General features: G+C 41.3%; 2 protein-coding genes across 7 annotated transcripts in view; one reads left to right on the forward strand and one right to left on the reverse strand.

Moving 5' to 3' along the window:
* The window catches only part of DOCK1 (dedicator of cytokinesis 1), a 383,360-nt gene that overhangs the window by 173,467 nt on the left and 188,651 nt on the right, over positions 1-21,242 (forward strand). The window lies entirely within an intron of this gene.
* INSYN2A (inhibitory synaptic factor 2A) overlaps positions 1-21,242 on the reverse strand; it is a 60,720-nt gene that overhangs the window by 30,922 nt on the left and 8,556 nt on the right. For all 3 annotated transcript variants that reach the window (XM_081912771.1, XM_081912770.1, XM_081912772.1), the window contains 2 exons: positions 14,113-14,194; positions 5,660-6,860 (listed from right to left, as the gene is read on the reverse strand). In XM_081912771.1, the coding sequence (XP_081768897.1) occupies positions 5,660-6,860; positions 14,113-14,182 (1,271 nt within the window). In that variant the 5' untranslated portion in view covers positions 14,183-14,194. The remainder of the gene's footprint in view (positions 1-5,659; positions 6,861-14,112; positions 14,195-21,242) is intronic.

The following is a 21,242-nucleotide window of genomic DNA, read 5'->3' on the forward strand; positions in this document are numbered from 1 at the left end:
CTAAACTTGTCCTTGGTATGACCCATGAAAGGGAGTGGGTCATTTATTAATAAAGAATATTTATAGACCACCTACTCATATAAAATGTCAATGTGGCATACAGCAGGTACAATAAAACATGCCATTAAAATAATCATAAAAATGGCTGAGTTGTTTGGAAAACAACTGAATAGGCCTGCCAGCATTAAAAAGTCTTCAAGAGGCTCCTGAAAATTAACAGGGGCAGTGCTTGCTGAATCTCTGCTGGAAAGGTATTCCACAGCATGGGGCATGTAAAACTAAATGCCTGACTTCTACATGGGGGACAACTAAAAGCCACTTTTCTGGATGATCTCTGTGATCAAGCAGGGATATAAGAGCTCTGGCAGTCCTTAAGGTATCCTTGGTCATTTACCTTTTTATCATTTGCCTTACTTGCATAGGTATTAAATAGTACTGGGAACAAAATAGTGTCCTGTGGAACCTCATAGCCCATGTGCTGTTGCATGTGTGGGCAAGGAGCATTCCCTCAACTCTCTGGACGCAGGTAGGAATGGAAACACCACAATACAGTTCCCATCCTGAACATTTGATCAAGGAGGATGGTCATGGTCAGTGGTGTTGAAAGCTGCCGAGAGATCGAGTAAAAGGGACAGGGTTTCACTCTAGGGTGAAACTTAGCATATTCTTCCCAGAACATGCATAGAACAAGTAAATACAGTGGTGCCCCGCTAGACGAATGCCTCGCAAGACGAAAAACCCGCAAGACGAAAGGGTTTTTCGGTTTTTGCGACGCTTCGCTAGACGATTTTCCCTATGGGCTTGCATCGCAAGACGAAAGCCCATAGGGAAATCTCGGGGACCTTTTTTTAAATGCTGGCGGTGGGGAGCAAAGCCTTCCCCCCCCTCCGGACTTCAGAAGAGGTCCAGGAAGGCCGGCGGGGGCGAAAGGCTTTGCTCCCCACCGCCAGCATTTTTAAAGCGGTCCGGGATAGCAGGGAAGCGCTTCCCGCTATCCCGGACGGCTTTTGAAGGCAGGCAGGGGGGGCAAAGACTTTTGCCCCCCCTGCCTGCCTAACCGGGGGCTTTTAAATCGCCCCGGGACTGTCCGGGGTGATTTAAAAGCCCCCGGACGGCTTTTGAAGCCTCCCCCCCCGCCCGGCTTCGGGGCATCATCCCGATGCCGGGCGGTGGGGCAGGAACGCCTCCTCCAGCCGCCCGGCTTCGGGGCATCGTCCCGATGCCGGGCGGTGGGGCAGGAACGCCTCCCCCAGCCGCCCGGCTTCGGGGCATCGTCCCGATGCCGGGCGGTGGGGCAGGAAAGCCTCCCCCAGCCGCCCGGCATCGGAACGATGTCCCGAAGCCGGGCGGCCGGGCGGGAAAGCCTCCCCCCCCGCCCGGCTTCGGGGCATCGTCCCGATGCCGGGCGGTGGGGCAGGAACGCCTCCCCCAGCCGCCCGGCATCGGGGCATCGTCCCGATGCCGGGCGGTGGGGCAGGAACGCCTCCCCCAGCCGCCCGGCTTCGGGGCATCGTCCCGATGCCGGGCGGTGGGGCAGGAAAGCCTCCCCCAGCCGCCCGGCATCGGAACGATGTCCCGAAGCCGGGCGGCCGGGCGGGAAAGCCTTTGTCCCCCCTGCCTGCCTTCCCAGGGGCTTTTAAATCGCCCCGGACAGCGGAGAAGTCCTCCGCTGTCCCGGGCGATTTTAAAATGCCGCCCGCCAGAAGAGGTCGGGGGAAGGCTTTTTCCATAGGAACGCATTAATTGATTTTCAATGCATTCCTATGGAAAACCGTGCATCGCAAGACGAAAAACTCGCAAGACGAAGAGACTTGCGGAACGAATTAATTTCGTCTTGCGAGGCACCACTGTATAATTTCATAAAAATCCAAGACTAACAAAAAAACACCCCTAAAAGCTAAACACAGACTAGGACTTCAAGTGCTATCTAAAACAGGAAGTTCTTCACCTGATACCAACCCCCCTCCCTCTTACAATGTTGGCACAAGTTAAGCCTCCCTAGCATAGACATTGCAAATTGGGGTGCCACCACAGAAAAGGCCCTCTCATTTAAGTACAGTATCTGGAAAATGTGTACAATTTAGTTCATAATAGAATTTTCATTTTTTAAAAACCCATATGAACTGAGGAAAGTCCTCTTTTGCTGAACAGTGTGGCATGTTCTGGAGCACATGAAGAATCTTGCTTTACTGAAGGAAGTTAGATTGGATCAAGCAGTTTTTGGGGAAGGCAAGAAGAGCTTAGTATAGTCTCCTCAAAGAGAACATCAGTAATGGCAAATAACCCATTTTCAAAGAGAGCTTGCACCACTGTCACTTGTCCCCTCCAATGTACTGTTGATGTGAAATATTCAGGCATGGTCTATGTCATGCATTCAGTTCACAAATAACAGTGCTTCAGTTTCACACGGTCACTGGCTCCAGAACTCTTGCCACATGTTGAGAAGGGTTCTGTGAAGATTTGTTTCAAACTACTGGAATATATGATTAAATTACAATATACAAAGCTTATTCATTGGCTGGTTATGATCTTCTGTTGATGAGCTGCCCCAGTTACACAGTAGCTTGCAAGGCACTGAGGTTGTAGGCCTTTTTCATTAATATTGTAGGCCTTAAAAAAACCCCCACACTCAGGCATTTTAATCTGCTGCTAATATCACTGCGTCCTATTGTTAACTCTTGTATTGTTGTGACCTACCCCAGAATAATTTTGACGAAGGGCAATATATAAATACAATTGTTCAACCAGTCAGTAAGATTTTGCACCTGAGGGGAGAAGGAGTTTTAATCTCAAGTGCATGAGAAGTTGTGGAGAAGACAGACAGCTTCACTTATCCATGCTTTAGACTGAGTTCCTAGTAGGCACACTTACTTTAAAATAAATGACTCCAGACTAAAGGTAAAGGGACCCCTGACCATTAGGTCCAGTCGCGGACAACTCTGGGCTCGTGGTGCTCATCTTGCTTTATTGGCCGAGGGAGCTGGCGTACAGCTTCCAGGTCATGTGGCCAGCATGGCGAACCAGAGCAACGCACGGAAATGCCATTTACCTTCCCGCTGGAGCGGTACCTATTTATCTACTTGCACTTTGTGCTTTTGAACTGCTAGGTTGGCAGGAGCCAGGGACAGAGCAATGGGAGCTCACCCCGTTGTGGGGATTTGAACCGCTGACCTTCTGATCAGCAAGCCCTAGGCTCTGTGATTTAACCCACAACACCACCCGCGCTTTAAAATAAATGAATCCAGACTAGACTACTGCAATTATCTCTTACTGGACTACAACAACTCTTGTTTCCTGAAAAACAGCTGGGAAATGTAACTTGGGCCAAAATGCATTGGCTGTAGACCTGCGAAGCATCTGAAAAGGCTGCTATACTATTCTGGTTATTTATGTATTTCTGGTTTCAATTTAAAGTGTTGGTTTCAGAGTTGAAAGCCCTAAAAGGTCTTAGACTTGGTTATCTGTAGAACACTGCTCCCATATAGATCTGCCTGAGCTTTGAGGTCAGCCTTGAAGGCTCTACTTCCTGGGCCATCAACTTGGTTGTAAAACAGGGCTTTCTTGGGAGTGGTGTTTTAAAAATGTTTGATAGTGAGGGAAACATCACACTTGATTGTTGCAATTAGAGGAAATTTTTGCTGCTTTTGTAGTTAGTTGCTTTGGATTGATGGAAGGTGCTTTGGATGCTCTATAAGCAGAAGAGCAGGGAACAATAAATAATAATAATAATAATAATAATAATAATAATAATAATAATAATAATAATAATAATAATAATGGAACCTATTTAAACTAAGCTCTCTAATGAAGTCAGATGGTTTGGAATTTGCATGGTGATAGCTTTAAGCTTTCGCAGAATACTTCAGGCAGGCAGAATAAGAACTGTGAGATAGCAATCTATCTGAAGCAGAGCTCTGTGATCTTGAAAACTTGCGCACTGATAAATCATCCACTGATAACCAGTTAAATCAAAGGGATCAAAGCATCACCAAGTAGATGGGTTTCTGACTGACTTGAAAATATGCTGATCATTAGACTATATGTAAGAGAAATGCATTCCGTTATTTGAAAGCTGAGGTTTTGAATGAAATAAACTGGCACAGCTTTCTGAGTTAGTTTAGGATTTGTATAGGAATAGATGCAAAAACCTCAAAAGGGTAGTAGTTATTTTACACAAGTCTACTCAAAAGTAAATCCCATTGACTTCAGTAAGTGAATACAGAATTGCAGCCTCAGTACTTTCAAAACTCTCTGTTCTTAATAATACGAAGGGAAAATATATTTAGACTGTTCACAAGCAATAGAACTTGGACAGAATTTTCCTATTGTAAAAAGGTAGTAAGATACTATGCTGAGAAACCTAACACCACCAGTGAAGGGAATGAATTACTGTATATAATCACAAAGGATGTGCAACAACCAAAAGTTCACATTTAAGCAGCTAAAAAGCAGGAAATGAGTCTTGCTGTATTGAAAATTGTGTAACCTGACACAGCCACTGGGGATATGGTAGGCTATACATTTAAATCAACTCTGTAAAGCTGATAGTCCAAGCATCTTTGGGGTGGGGGGTGGGGTAAAATGTTAACAACTTTATTCCAGGGAACAACCTGCTTCCATTTTAATAAGGGCGTGTACACCAGTCAGTTGCTTACTTAGGGTGAGAGGAGCACCAGGAGCTTTGCACAGAACATAGTGGTACTTTCAATGTAAAGAGTCAAAGGGGGAATGTTTACTGGAGTGGGGGAAGCAAGAGCTACGTAAAACAGTTAGAAAGCATGGAGGTGTTTGAGGCATGTAATCATTAATTTGAAAAGTATATGTGTGCTAGAATGCAGTCGCTGAATTAACCAGCAAATGAAGACAATGCATCTTTAAAGGGGTGAAGGAGGGGGATGCATATGAGATGCCAAAAGCACAAAAGTTGCAATTATCAGATAAAGACTTAATTAGCTGAGCCTGAGTAAATAGCTAGGCTGGTACAAATAACACTGAGTAACACTTTTATAGGAAATTGTAGAACAAAAGCAGGACCGCATGCGTTCATGTTTAAAATACTCTCTGCATTCCCTTTCTGTCAAATGACGCTGCTGTATATTTTGGATTGTTTGAGTATTCCGTTGAATGCTTTCTTGTTAGCCTCCCAGAGCAATCTGTTTTTAAAGAACTAAGCAAAGATTTCTTAACTTTACTATTTTTTAATGACTTTTTGATTTGAGACCAATATGTAAAGTGATTATATTTTAATTTCAATATTCTTTTGAATCACTTGTGTTGATATCAAAAGTATGTTTATCTTAGGAGCACAGTTGTACTCAAAAATCCTAATTTATTATATGTGCATTAGAAACAAAATGAAATAGACTGAAGGTCATTTGCAGCATTAGTATGTTAGTGTCAAGCTAGACACTGAATTATGTATTGCAGGTATGGTGAATCAGGTATAATTATCTGGTAAAAATACCCCAAATTAATACAGCAATATGATGCAAATGCAGTTGAATGTACTCTTACAGCAGTTCTAACACATTCAAAGTAAAAAAATTAAGGGCACATAAACATATAAATGGAACTGTAAATTGCTTAGTAGAATTCATTTTAACTATTTTAACAAATGATGTGATCATGCATATTAAGGAAGATTCCAAAAACAGCTTACCCTTCTCTATGAGCTTCTCCTTTTTCCAGCTCCTGAATAACACCCAACAAGACCTTTATGGTTTCCTGACTTGAGCTGATCAAGTTCTCCATCATCTGTAGCTGTGCTTTCAAGTCTACCACTTCTGTGTGAGGCACAATTTGTTGGCATCCTTCACTCACAGCAACTGCTGTCTGACAAGGCTGTTTTCCTTCCATAGGTGAAACATGTATCTGAAGGGTCTGTTCATTACATTCGGTTGATTGGCACTGTGCCTGCGTCGAACAGGCCTGAGCTGCACTTACGGCTTGTGATTGCAGACCATTAAGATGCACTGTTCTTTTTTTGTCCTCCTCGGTCGGGCACAGAGACCAGTCATTCCCTGCTGCAGATTTTTGCAGGTCCGTCAGTGAGACGTGAGAACTGGATGCAGGCAAGTAGACAGAAGCTACTTCTGTCTTGAACACTTTTCCATGGGTGGATGGATTAGCCTCCTCGTTCCCCAACGGCCCACTGTGGTGTTTTGCTTTGTCATGCAGCTGGTAATCAGGCTCTTCTAAAACAGAAGCTGCTGAATTTTGAAGAGAAGGAGGTTCTTTAGTACAGCTGTGCAAATCAGTGCTTCTACATGTCTCCGAACAGTTGTCACTAGAAGGCTGCTCTATTGCATTCATGCGTTCATTAGTATGTGAAATAAACTCAGCTGTCACAAATCCAGTGACTTTCTTGCTACACTGAGCAGCCTCCCCTGAGATTTTGCTGTCTTTATCTTTAACATCTATTAGGAATCCATTGTTTTGACTTGGAAAAGTGTCAACAGAAGCTATGCTTTTGATGATACTCCCCTTTTTCCGGTCCAAGGGGAATGTCTGGTAACACTTTTTAAGTTCAGGCGAAGTCTGAACTCCTGTACTTTTAGTAACGTTAGGGATTGATCTCCGAGCAGGCACTGTCATATATTTCCGGTAAGCTGCTCTGTAAGAGATGGGCTTTGCTTCCTTTTTGTCACTCTGCTGTAATGTAGAGAGTTGTTTATCTCTCTGCTCGTTTTGGGCATCACAGATGTCTTTGAATCTCACCTGCAGGGCTTTGTTTCTTTTCTTGATCTGCCGGTTGGGATCCAGTGCGTATTTCATCTCTAAGGCAAGGGATGTTGCTGGATCAACTTCACTTTCAGAGGCTGTAAGCAAGCACTTGCTGGGTTCCTTACTCTCCATGGTTCCTGTATTCAGAAACAGTTTTTAGGAAGAATTTTATTGCACTAAGTATGTAGGTGTTTAATCAAAACATCTGAAACTCTGAAGGAAAAAGAGTAAGTTTAGGGTCTCCTATTGGTTGGTTGGTTGGTTGGTTATCTCCACATGTACATATATTGTTGTTCTCTACGTTGTTTTAGTTTTCTGGTAAAACAATGGATAGTATACAACTCAGCTTTACACAGCGTAATGGTAAAGGGACCCCTGACCATTAGGTCCAGTCGCGGACGACTCTGGGGTTGCGGCGCTCATCTTGCTCTATTGGCCAAGGGAGCTAGCATACAGCTTCTGGGGCATGTGGCCAGCACGACTAAGCCGCTTCTGGCGAACCAGAGCAGTGCACGGAAATGCCGTTTACCTTCCCACCGGAGCGGTACCTATTTATCTACTTGCACTTTGACGTGCTTTCAAACTGCTAGGTTGGCAGGAGCTGGGACCGAGCAACGGGAGCTCACCCCATTGCGGGGATTCAAACTGCCGACCTTCTGATCGGCAAGCCCTAGGCTCTGTGGTTTAACCCACAGTGCCACCCACGTCCCTTTACACAGAGTAAAGGTAAAGGTACCCCTGCCCGTACGGGACAGTCGTGTCCGACTCTGGGGTTGCGTGCTCATCTCACTTAAGAGGCCAGGAGCCAGCGCTGTCCGCAGACACTTCCGGGTCACGTGGCCAGCGTGACGAAGCTGCTCTGGCAAGCTAGCACCAGCACAGCGCACGGAAACGCCGTTTCCTTCCCGCTATAAAGCGGTACCTATTTATCTACTTTCACTTAGGGGTGCTTTCGAACTGCTAGGTGGGCAGGAGCTGGGACCGAACGACGGGAGCTCACCCCGCCGTGGGGATTTGAACCGCCGACCATACGATCGGCAAGTCCTAGACACTGAGGTTTTACCCATAGCGCCACCCATGTCCCTAATTTACACAGAGTAGACCCATTTAAATTAATGAACATGACTATGTTAGGTCCATTAATTTCAGTGAAGTAAAACTTTGCTGAATACCACCCAGCGTAATCTCATGGGTAATGTCGGGGGGGGGGATCAGTTTAGGTGAGTTCTGATTGAGCAATGTGGCCTTAATGATGATGTGAGGGTCGTGGGAACCACTTCAGGGTGTCCAAAGCTTTTTACATAATCTTAGGTTCCCATGCAACTCTTCTGTAATGCCAGTACCAGTATGGCATGTTGGAAAGAACAGTTGTTCCAGCCTAGATGCCTCTAGATGTTTTGGGCTACAACCCATTAGCCTCAGCCAGCATGGCCAATAGTGAAGGACGATGGGAGTTGTAATCCAAAATATAGCAAGGTTGCAGGTTTGAGCTGCGTATGGGACAGCTTCCTATTCCTGCATTGCAGTGGGTTATACTAGATCCATGGTTCCCAACATGGGGAGCAATTTCATTTTTAAGGGGGGCAATTTGGAAGCTTGTGTAGACCAAATTAATGGCCTTTTAGGCTTCCTCCATGTGAATAGGAGTTCATTTTCTGAATAATAAGAATTATATGACATGGGGGAATATCAGGATTTTAGAGATGTTTAGGTGGGGCATGGCCAAAAAACAGTTGGGGACCACTGAACCAGATGACCCTCAGGGTCTCTTCCAACTCTACGTTTCTGTGATTCTACTTTGACAGAAACAGGTGAGGAAAGACTTGAGATACTTGGTTGGATTTGGAATATTATTCAAATTCCTGTTCAGCTTGTTAAATGATCTTGGATCAGTCATTGGCTCTCACAAGGTTGGGAGGATGAAAGTGTGTGACTATTGGGGGCAGGTGGTGCTGGAGAGAACCATGTGTGCAAGAAGGGGATCTGTGTCTGCTATATCACGTTCCAATTTGTTGGAAGCCACCCAGAGTGCCTGGGGTAACCTAGTCAGATGGGTGGAATATAAATAATAAATTATTATTAATTTTCCATGATGATTAAAAGGATTGGTCAATCCCTACTCATACATATGTCAGTGAGAATATTGGAACCTGGGACAAGTGCACTGAAGCAGCTGTATACAGTTAACTTTGCATTATTCTGCAAGGTGGGAATAACAATTTCCCCCTCTTGGAATAGTTCCAAATATGAACTGCAAGACAGATGATAAATAATGTCCCTTTGTCTAAAGCTTTTTAAAGGGGGATATTCTATTCTGCAGAGTGATTGTCAATAAACAATGGTGAGTTTCTGTATTTCTTTAAGGTGCTTTTTCAGTCCTTAGAGGTCTTTCATTTATTAGATTTGAAATTGAGTTGGCTATACTGAATTTTTGATAATTTCATTATTAACATTTGAAAAGATAAACACTTTAAAAACAAAAACAAAGTCTAGGTGTTATAGTGTGGGCACAGATGTGCATGTGTGACCAGTCATTTTACAGTAAGAATGGAGCTAAGTGGGTTTGGTTGTGTGATGCATCATATTGACAGGAATGATTTTAGGGGATACACTGCTATGCTTGAGCAGTCATCAAGATTTCTTGTAAGCAAATCCAATGTTTCTGAAAGTATGCATCTTGTTAATTCCTTTCATGGCAATGGAAACATCAAAATTTATTTGGTCTTAAATACCGAACAATTAGTGTTCCATGGTGAAAATACTGTTTTGCACTATGAATTCCATGTTTTTCATTTAAAATGTCATTTAAACAAGGAAATTTTTATAAATAGCAAAATACAGAACCTTGTGTTGCATATTTAATATTCATATTGTGTTCAATTATTAAGAGTAGCTAAGATGATGCAGGTGGCAGCTCTGTTCTGTTCAGGGAATACTCAGAGGGTCACACCTTAGTTTATTATGCTGCCTCACAGCTGTTTTATACACATGGTGAAGTTTATTTGATTGCTGAAGTAAGAAAATAAAAGCTGATTTCAGAGGAACTGTGCCAAATTGTATGAGGCGAGAATTCAGCCATGTTTGATTCCTTATCCATTTTTATAATGTTGTTTTTTTGTGTGGGTTTTACAGTGAGGAAAAACTGTAGCTGGAAATCAAACAAAAAAACAACCCTAACTAGCTGAAAAATCACAAAAAACTAACACTTGTTTTACTGTAGAGTACATTTTCAAAATAAAATAATATATACACAATTCTGGTGGAATAACAGCTGCTGGTGCTTGTTTGCCTTTTCTTTCACTTCCCTAAGGAATAAGGCATTGCAGATAAACATGGCCTAGGCTTAAAACAAAAATTTTAGCCAAGACAGTCCAAATCTTAGCAGGAAGCAATCCCTTCAGTGTGGAAGGATCTGGCTGGCTACATAAATGGGTGGTGGGAAGGAGTGAAGCCCTTTATATAACACGTCCCCCCCCAAATGGGATAGCTCCCTTGGCCACCTTGCCTGCTGCTTTAAGTCAAGTAGTAGCATAAAATAAGGTAATCTACCTATGAAGCAAGAATGGTGGACAGGATAAATTACTTGTTGGATGGGAAAGTGAATGAGTGATCTTAAGGTTTTTACCTCCTAAGCAAACTAGTATGTGCTTGCATATAGCCTCTGAAAGGTGAACCCACAACTTGAAGATGAAATAGATGCAACAGATGCATTGAATATCAACCAAGATCAAGAGAATTAACTTTAAAAGGGTTTAGGAGTCACAAACTTTACTTTGGCTAATCCGAAAAAAGACGGCGGTTTGGATCAAAATGGAAAAGCTTCTTCTACTGGCAGAAGGCCTTTTATCCAGGGGAGGTAACCTGCTGGCAGAGGTGGCTTTTGTTGATTCCTTTCTTTCCACTGCAGTCCCCAATGCTCCTGGGATGTGGCACTGGAAGCTGCTGCTGGAGGAGTGAATCAGCAAAGGTTACCTCCCTCCCTCCCTCAACAGCATGCATGAATTCTGGTTCCAACCCAAAAGTTCATGCTTTTACCTGTTTGTATCCTTTCTCTCTTCTTGCCTCAGCACAACACAATGGCAGTGAATCAGTTAGAACTGTACTGGCTTTCAAGCGCTGCAACCTCAGAATACTTTACCATGAAAACATCACCACATTCCTGGGAAACCTCTAAATATGTCCCCTGTTTTATGGAAGGCAGAAGGCCTAGAGCCGTCAAGGCAAACCAAGTCAACTCTCCACACAGGGTGTGAAGAATGGCAGCTTCTCATACATAGTTTTGTATCTCCAGCTAGAGATGTTGGAGTACAACAGTCTGTTGATTTGGTTTAACACTACAAAATCCCATTATTGGCATTCTACTTGACTTCATGGTACTCTTTCAAAAGGCAGTATTACAGTATAGTAATATTGGTAGCATGGCTTCACTGGGCAATAAACTGATAAGTTATAAATTACCTATGTATTAATTTGAATTAACTAATCTAAAGAAGCACAGAATTATAGAATTTGTAGAGTTGGAAGGCACCACGAGGGTCATCTAGTCCAACCCCCTGGAATGCAGGAATATTTTGCCCAACTTGGGGCTGGAACCCATGACCCCTGAGATTAAGAGTCTCATGATCTACCAGTTGAGCTATCCCAGTTGTGCATTTTAAGTATGTTTAGGAATAAATTGAATATTTGTAAAATATACCCGGGTCACAAAGTGACCATAGTCCTATTCTGATAGTTAATTTTGGTGATAATATATTAGGCTAGCTAATGTCTTTGGTGCATGAGCTTGAGCTAGCACAAGGGACATGTTCTAGTAGAACAGAACCATCCCTTCTTCTCTGTAGTCTCCTGTATGCCCTCAAAATCTTCTCCAGAGGGTTGGGGGACACTCTGGAGGAGATTTTGGAGGCATGTGGGAAGAAGAGAAGAAATGGAAGTGCTACTGTGGCAGCAGAACTCTGTTGGTACTGCTCTGGGTACAACCCATATTCTGTTGTAGATAGACCCTTTCTAATTCTGGAAAACACTACCATATGCTAGTTGTAGCAAACTCATGCACGAGCAATCAATGGTTGATTTCTATTATTCATGCTAGTTTCTAATAATGGGATTACTCATAATTCAAAGCCTTGTTGTAGATTTTTGTAGAAAGTTCCAGTTAGATAAGGAAACTAATGTTTTTGGAGTTACTACTAGACTTCTGGTTTAAACCTTTAACACATGGTTGCCATTTTTTAAAAAAAGAGTTTTTGCTTTGACCTCTTTTCCCCAGTGTATTTATTAAGGGTTCCTATATATATATCATTCTTACTAGTTTTCCAATAAGAACATCCAATTAACAAATCCATCAAATGATAATCCAATTAAGAAAATAATAAAAAACAGCCAAATTATTAATTATTAATTTTTCAGGCTTTCCATACTCTGGACCTCTGAATCTCTGGATCTCCAATATTTTCATTTCTGCCTTCCTCTTGTTGTTCTCATATTTTCCACATTCCGATCTTAACGTTTTAAACTCAGTTGGAACCCAGTGTATTTATTAAGGTTTCCAACCGAGTTGCAGTATAGCTCAGGTTATGGGTTTTTGTTTTCTTAAGAAGGAATGTGTGATGTAGGTGGCAGGGTGTGAAAGACACCCTCATGCTACAGTTCACCATAAAACTTGATGTATTTAGAGGAGGTAGCCAATGTGGTAGCTTCAGGGGTTGTTGGGCTACAACTCCCATCATCTTTGATTTTTGGCCATGCTAGTTGAGCTGATGGAGAATTGGCTGCTCCTGTTCTTGCCAGCAAGAACATGCAAGCTGCACAAAAGATGTTGGCACTCCTGCACAAAAAAACCACACTTTTGCGTGAATTGTTTTTAACAAATGTATAAAAAGAATATACTCTGCTAAGCCATGTGCAGTAAAGTTAAGAACAACAGTGATACAAGCTGGTGAAAAATGTTAAGCAGATCAGTTATGTCAGGAGGTGAGTGGTTCAAATTTTGTGATCTATGTCATGTTAGGAATTTCCAGGAACCCACTACTTAGGGTTTAATGGTGTTAAACTGTGTTTGAAAACAATGTACAGCAAGCTCTCACACTGAATATTTTGACAAACCCATAGGGTAATGAAAAGAATATCCTAAAATGAACGTATATATTTTTATGTTAATATTCTTTATTTTTTATTAAGAGGGCCCATTTAAAGTTCTTTGTGTTCTATACAGTAACAAAAAGGACTCCAGTGATTTGAACATGGATATGGTGCAGTTTGATATGTACCACAATCCACAGATCTTAGCTTTAGAGCATTTCAGAGCTTGAGTTGAACCCTGAAATTATGAAGCAGCAATAAATGGGGGAGAAATGTTGTGTGTGTGGATGGTTCAGTATGTGACAATCATCATTAGCTCCACATATCTAGTATTAGAGAAAGGCTGCACAGTGTGACTTTAGGCAGCAAGCTCAGTGTTAAACAGGACAAAGTGATGTTCAGAAAGAAGCGTGTGCTACTGAGGGACCACATATTGTGCATGCAGGAGGATCCAGGTTCAGTTCCTGGCATTTAAACTTAAAAGGGATAGACAGCAGGTGATGTGAAAGACCCCTCTGTCTGAGAACCTGGGCAGCTACTGGCAGTCAAGAGTAGACAATACAGTCATAACTTGGTTGTTAACTCAAACCTTGGTTGTGACTCAAACCTTTTGGCTCCTGAACGCTGCATACCTGGAAGCGAGTGTTCTGGTTTGCGAACATTCTTTGAACCCGAACATCCGATGTGGCTTCCGCAACTTCCGATCAAGTTCAGGAAGCTCCTGCAGCCAATTGGAAACCGTGCCTTGATTTTCAAACGTTTTCGGAAGTCAAACAGACTTCCGGAACAGATTCCGTTTGAAAACCAAGATACGATTGTATTGGACAACATGGACAAACCAGTGTGGACTGGCAACTTCTTGTGTCATAAAACAATCTATGTGCAGGTATAATAAATCCTGTTCAATGCTGTTTTGATGCACTGTGTTGTTTTATTTGTCTACATTCAAGCTGTACATGGCTTGTACATCTGCAGTACATATTACAGGTTTGTGCAGCAAACCCCATTGTTCCTACATACTGTTGATAAGGATGTGGTGAATCCTGTTATCCTGACTTTATCACCAACACCTTTTTTTTTTAAAAAAAAAGATGATTCACTGTTTTAAAATTAAAATTTTGTTCAAATTAAAAGGACAATATGCCTGGTGTAAGGAAAAGGGGTTAATGAAGTAGCTGAGCAGTCCACATTTTGACCATCTGCAATGAAACAAAGGGCCTATGAAGTGAAATTGTAAGGCTAAACTTGCAGAAAGACATGTGGGACTTGAGACAGTGGTATCATAAAATGGCATGACTAATTACTTACCGTCACTATTAAGGGATTGTGAGGCTGGAGACGAAAGATTCCACATCTCATTATCAGCTCCTTTAGCCATCTTGCCACTCACCTAAAATACAGGGCATATTCCATTACTGATAGGTTACATGTTCTCTCAGGGAAGCTTAATTTGTTGTACTACAATCCACCTATGGCAAAATCCACTACTTTACAGAGGAACAGCACTGACCCCATCCCTTCAAGAGAGCAAAGGTGGCACTATTATTGTGTTGTGCTTTCTGACACTGCAATATTTGTGTCTATTCAATGAAATTCTTCCTTGAATGTCTGAACTTTAATAAAAAATGCATTTATAAAAAACAATTTTTTTTTAAAAAAGTATGTACAATACAATCTGATTATTGCAGCCACATACAAACTATTAAATGGGCCCTGTGCATTTTGTTGCTGTTGTTGGAACAAACCTAAGATGGCAGCTCTGTCACCTTTAGCAGTTATACCCAAGGTCTGTTGAATATGAAGTGAAACAGCATATGAATTAGCCCGATGTAAAAAAAGCAGTATGAAACATAATATGTTGCCATTAGAATTGCAACTGATATTTTAAAAAATGAATGTGATCTCCTTGCTCATTTGCAAAATAAAACTGCTCATTGTGGCTTTGAATGACATTTGCAGACATTGTTCAGTTCATAAACTGGCAAGTTTTTTTAGAAACTTAATTTTTAAGACATTAGTAGACAAACTAATGGTAATCTATATAAATACCTAGAAATAGAAAACATCCCGCCAAACATAAATCATTTTCAGACATAAAACATACTATTGATTAACTTGTGTCTCATTTTTATTAGAAACTATATTTAACCTTATGCTTGAATTAGCAGGTTATAATCAACATGTGCAGTAGAGCTGCGAGAATTTTTTTGCTCAGTTTTTTATTCAAAGAAAATGACAGACAACCCCACTGAAAGACTGATAGACTTTCAAGTGGAATCTGACGTGTAACAGCTGGCTTACTCAGAAGAACAGATTTACTTGCTTATGTTTCACATGCGATTCAAGGTGCTTAATAAAACTGGCTTGGTTTCGCATGGTTATCCTACTGACTCTTCCACTCAACCAAACTGTATGGCTGTTCCATACAACATAGAAAATAACAGGTGGTGTGTTTTGAGCTGAATCTGGGAAGAAGAGCCAAATCTCAAGGAAGTTGAACCTAGGGCCAGAAGTGCAAACAGACAGGTGGCACCTACTGACCAGGCAACTTTGAAAGACCCAGACTCTTAGTATTTATAGCTTACCAACTCAAAGGCTTCACACTGCCTGTCAATCACAGGGGCAATTGTCACTGAGACATCATAGCTCCAAATAGCATTTGATAAGTAGTTGCATGTCCATCACCTTATGTGTTGAAATAAGACAGAAAGCTCACTTGGCTAGGTCTAAGCTTTGGGCCATAAGGTCACCAGTTCTAGCCTTGAAGTCTGACACTTCACAACACCAATTTTTTGTCATAAGAATTTTGTGATGTTCTCTGCATGCTCAATAGGCTTTGGACCATAGTAGGCCATGTTCTTCATGTAGAGGGGACCTTTGAAACTTTGAAGAGCTTCAAAAGCATATTGGAAAGCAGTATGGAATAGGGGCTCTAGGTTAAGAGAAGAAGGCATATGGAATCAAAAGTCTTGCTTTGGGGCATTCTTAAAGGTGGTTTTTTCACCCCCTGGACTTTGGTTACACTTTCTCATCTAAAATGTGATCACTTTTCATTAGAGCAGGGCTGGCCAGATGGTAGATTGGGATATACTGGCACATTTAAAGTACATCAGTAAGGTTTTTGATTCCCAATTGTTTGATGAAAGGCACAGCAAAACTTGTTTGATCGTTGGGCAAACTGTGCATCCCTGACGTCTATTTTCCTCGTCTATTGTGACTTCATACTTACAAGTCATGTCACATTAATGCTCTTCCTTTTAGCTGCTAATTATGAAAATATAGTCATTGTCCTAGTCTCTTCCTTCTCAGTCTTCATGTTCCCACTCTTGTAAAATGTATTAACTGTTTACTTTGGACTGTTTACTTTGTGTGGCTCTGCTGGCCAGTTTTCAGTTTTTGTGAAGGCAGTCTTGACCTATAGTAATAACACAGACGTAGATTTGTATATGTATTTGCAGGTTATCTCAGTGTATGACTATAGTGTAGTAGTATTGTTTCCATTCATTGTGTGGCACCTGGCTCTGGTTGATGGACATCATGGTTGTAATAACAAATAAACAGATCCTTTAAGCCTGCCCATTTTACATTAGAGAACGAGCTTTCCCTAGCAATCATAATTGTATTGCAAACCATTACCTGCGTTTGTGCTGTTTCATGCAGAATTACCACTTGGTCCCACTGAGCCAATTCCTGTCTCCCTTCTGACAGAAGTGGCTTACTGAGTGGGTTGTAGCCATGACCATAGCTTTCTGGCAGGTGGGTTGCTTACTGGGAGTGAGAGGAGCATAGAGGTCGATGCACTGCAAACACACTGGCAGGAGTGCCATTTTGCTGATCTCCCTGCCACTTTGCCTGCTCTCTTTTGTTAAGTAACAGCATATCACCTGCCAGGAAGCTGGTGTAGGGTGACTTGCTTCTGCACTCAGCTACCTCCCCTCCAAAACTCCCAACAACAACAAACCATCCACTTTTTGCAATACTGATCAGACTATCCAAAAAACAATGGGTGTTAAATAGAAAAGGGAGGGGGATTCAATATGAGTTTGAGTTCCGCTACTGTTCTCCAAGGAGAGTATAATACATTATGACTTTATTTTGCGAAGCCTCTTTTTTTTAAAAAAAGTGTTTATGAAAGTATGATTTAGAAGTAAATAATAACAGCAGGAAGAGAAATTCAGACTGTGAAACCGTGTTCTCAAATTAAATTTGAAGCAACGAGGACAACCGATAGCAAGACAAAGCTGCAGGAAATTTGGTCATGAACTGAAAGAGTAAAAGGATATTTCCGGACTGGAGATATGTATGGAACAATAAAGAGGAGTTAATGATGAGCTAACCATCTTTCATACTGTTTTATTCAAGTATTGGTGTAATGTCATATCCAGCAGCCAGGAGGGTTATCTCTGCTAATCACACTGACATAGGGGGCTTTCTGACAAGTGGATTTAGAAAGATCATTCACATCAGAACAATCCTGCACACCCTGTTATGCGCATTTGCCTCTTGTTCATAAAATGAGATATATTTTAATGGATCAAGAAGCAGCCCAGAGTCTTTCCCAATGTTGCTATTTTTTATTTTTTTTGAAAATATGTCATGTCTAGCTGAATTCATGCTCAGTTTACCTTTTTTATATTTATCACAGGCCATTTAGCCACTACACTTTAAGTTGAATAAGGTATCAAACATCATCCCCCCCCCCCGTTAAATTGTACCTCAATCCAATTAAACTCCAGCCATGGCCAGACTTGCACCTTATTCCACCATATCCACTACCCCCAGTTGAATGCCTCCAAAGAGGAAAGCTACTCTCCATATTTTTCAACCTTGCTCTGTCTCCATGGAAACCAGAAGGCCAGACATTATACATAGAATATTACTTTTGCCCTTTGTTAGGGATTCAAATAGCCTGTAACTACATCTTCAGGAGATGAGCAGCATCACGCTGAGAGGGAAAGCAGGTGTTGTTTGAGAGATACTTTGGACAATCTGTGAATTCTTTTTTTATGAATTAATAAAACAGTTTTTCAAAGCGTGGGCTTGAACAGCATTCATAAAAAATTATGATGGTCCATGAAAAAGACCTTGATGAGAGAGCACTCCCACATAACCCTCCCCAACACTATCTGATGAGAATGTATGGTGGAGGATGAAAGCAAAACAAGTGCTTGAAATTCTGAAGTTCCCTATGGCTACTCAGCACAGTAAAGCATACATTATACTTTTAATGGCTAATTAGACTGACTAAATAGAGGGGCACGGGTGGTGCTGTGGTCTACACCACTGAGCCTCTTGGGTTTGCCGATCGCAAGGTTGGTGGTTCGAATCCCTAAGATGGGGTGAGCTCCCGTTGCTCGGTCTCAGCTCCTGCCAACCTAACAGTTCGAAAGCACCCCAAAAAGTACAAGTAGATAAATAGGTACCGCTGCAACGGGAAGGTAAACGGTGTTTTGGTGTTCCATTGCGCCAGAAGCGGCTTAGTCATGCTGGCTACATGACGCGGAAGCTGTACGCTGGCTCCCTTGGCCAATAAAGCGAGATGAGCGCTGCAACCCCAGAGTCATCTGCGAATGGACTTAACTGTCAAGGGTCCTTTACCATTTAGACTTACTAAATAGCCTGGACCAAGTTAACTCTGTTGTTCAGATGATAAAATATAGGTTCTTCCCCCCCCCCCCAGCGAGTTTGGATACATTTCCACCTTCATGACTATGTGCAACCCCCCTAGCAAATTTACATTCAGCATGACTGCAAAGGCTTTAATGCTATGGCACCTGTAGCATTGCTCTGGCATAGTTAGGCAGCTTCATATTCTAAACTGCTGTGGCAAACGATACCATAACGTTATACAGCACAGATCTGGCCATTTATATCAAGTTGGGTGTCATTTGGAACAACTAGTTTTGGTTACCATGAAGTCAAGTAATGTTAAGTGTGTGTCTGGTTTGATGGGAGCCTTTTACAAGTGTTACTAAAATGTAAAGGCAGTATATAGCAGGATAGACATGTCTGAATTGTCAAGCAGTTTATAACTTGGATCAAGCTATTTTGGACACAACTTTATGCAAATGGTATTGACAGAGTGGAATGGCTTTAGACCCATACTGCAAACATGCTGAGTAAAATATTATTGGCATTTAAGCCCCTGTTCTTTAGACATCTGGCCCATTTCAAGTATATTTATTTATTTATTTCATAAAATTTATATACTGCTTGATTGTTGTTGTTTTTAAAAAGAACCCTCAAAGCAGTTTACACAAAACAATACTTTAAAGCATACAAAGGTTAAATTACTAACAAATAACAAAAAGTTAAATTACTAAAACGTACTGAAATTCGCATCAGCATTTTTAGCAGGTGTCGAAAAGAAAACAGAGAAGGCACTAGTATTTTGAGTTTCTCATCAGTCTACCAGTCCTTATTGTTTTTTCAACCTTTAAACTAGTGTGAAATTATTTAAATAGGTTATCCTTGACATTATGTTAAATGAGATAGATGGTATTCATAAATCATTACATCACTGAAAAGAATTTGTTTGTAACCTTTAGAATTTTGTCCAAAGCAGATACTTGAATCTACTTCCATATTATGTTTCTAATAGGTTTTGCTTTCATATCTATTGAACCAGGTGCCAGATGCAGGAACTTTACATAAAATGCCAAATTTTGTGCTGCTACATGTTTCTGCTGTGGGCACATTGATAGAGGCTTGATTTTCTTTATAGAAAAATAGGGAATTCTATGCTAAGTTTTCAGTGGAGGCATTTTACATAGTTGAGATGAACATTGTTTTGATTGTCCTAAATATTTAACATCATAATTGTAATATCAGGCCCATTCTATGTACTCAGCTGTCACAGAAATTAATACTTTCCTTGTTTTAAAAGAGTTAGACTGCAATCATATGAATATATATCTGAGTAGAAGTCCCATTGGACACAGTGGGGCTTGTATATTGAGAAAATATGCAGAGGATATCTGACTGTTAGAGTAGCATAATCATTTGTCATCTTGGGTTAATAGAAATGCTTTATTTTTAAAATTCTGAATCACTAAAAGCATACATAGATGTGACACTGATATCTTTGGACTTTTAATTATGTTTTAAATGAGAATGCTGGGGAAAGCTGCTCGTTCTTTGGTAGGTACTTGAAATAATTTATAGCGCATTGTCTGCTCATTTGAGTGTCCTTTAGGCATCCTCCTAGCTGCATGGGAAACTCCTATCTGTGGAAATGGCATTTAAATGACCATGCCTCACACCCCAATCCTATGAATCTTCCCCATGTACTCTGCATCCTCCCTACTGCAGCAGTGCAGATTCCATGGGAACAGCCTACAAAATTGTGTGCAGCCCATGTGTTTGTGGTCATTTAAATGTCCTTTGTGCCTCACAGGAGCAGCTTATGGATAAATAGCTTTCAGGCACCTGTGAGGAAGTTTAATGGATACAGCAATATATGGATTCTCTAACATCTGTTATCGGTCCATATGCTAATTACGTCTTAAGAGGAGTTGCTGGATAATAGAGGTTGTGGTAGTGGTTCTTTTCTTCCTGTTTGATCTTTTCTAATCTTTTGCTCGTTACAAGTGGCACTCACACATCAGTGAGTATTCAAATATATGATTCCAAAATAGTAAGTGTATTATTTCCAAGGTGTCCCAAAATCTCTAGTTAGCAATTTGACTGCGGAGTGTAAAATAAGGTCTCTATAATTAAACCCAGCAGCATTTTCAAATTCAAATAAAAAGAGCAAAACTGTAGGTTTCTAGCCCTCAGGAGTCACAGAAATATGGGGCAGGGGGGGGAGAGTGTTAGAAAACCCAAAAGGTCTGAAAGGATTTACAGAGGTCAGGATGTGAAATTGCTCCTAACACCGCTATTCTATTATTTATCACATTTGTATCCTGCCTTTTCTCCAAGGAGCTCATGGTAGCTTACATGGGATTCCTATTTAATCACAACATTGTGAGGGAGGTATATACTAAGAGGTAGGAACTGGCTGAGCTGGGATTTGATCCTAAGTCTCCTTAATCTAGACTCAACACTCTAGCCAGTACACTACTGTTTCTTCCTCCTGGCCATTTTCTGATCCTCTGGCTATTCCAGAGCTCTCGCCTTCACACCTTACTTGTGTGATTTCGAAAGTCACCTGGCCAGCTACTACAGAAAACAGAGCACTGGGCTAGAAGGAACTTTTAGGTTGATTCAGTTGGGCAAACATTAATGTTATGTTTTCTCAATCTCACAATTCCAGTGATTAGTTTTGGAGAGTTGTTTTGCAAATTCAAGCATCTGAGACAAATTCTACACATCCAAGATGAAGCATCATGGGACCTGCTGCAAATCTCATGGCCTGAAGGGCTATGGCAGCTTAGAAAAACACACAATACCTAAGAAATTAAAGTCAGCTAGATAAAAAAAAAATATTAAAAGTC

The sequence above is a fragment of the Podarcis melisellensis genome, assembly GCF_964234715.1.
Source record: "Podarcis melisellensis genome assembly, chromosome: 5".
In the NCBI taxonomy this organism is placed as follows: Eukaryota; Metazoa; Chordata; class Lepidosauria; order Squamata; family Lacertidae; genus Podarcis; species Podarcis melisellensis.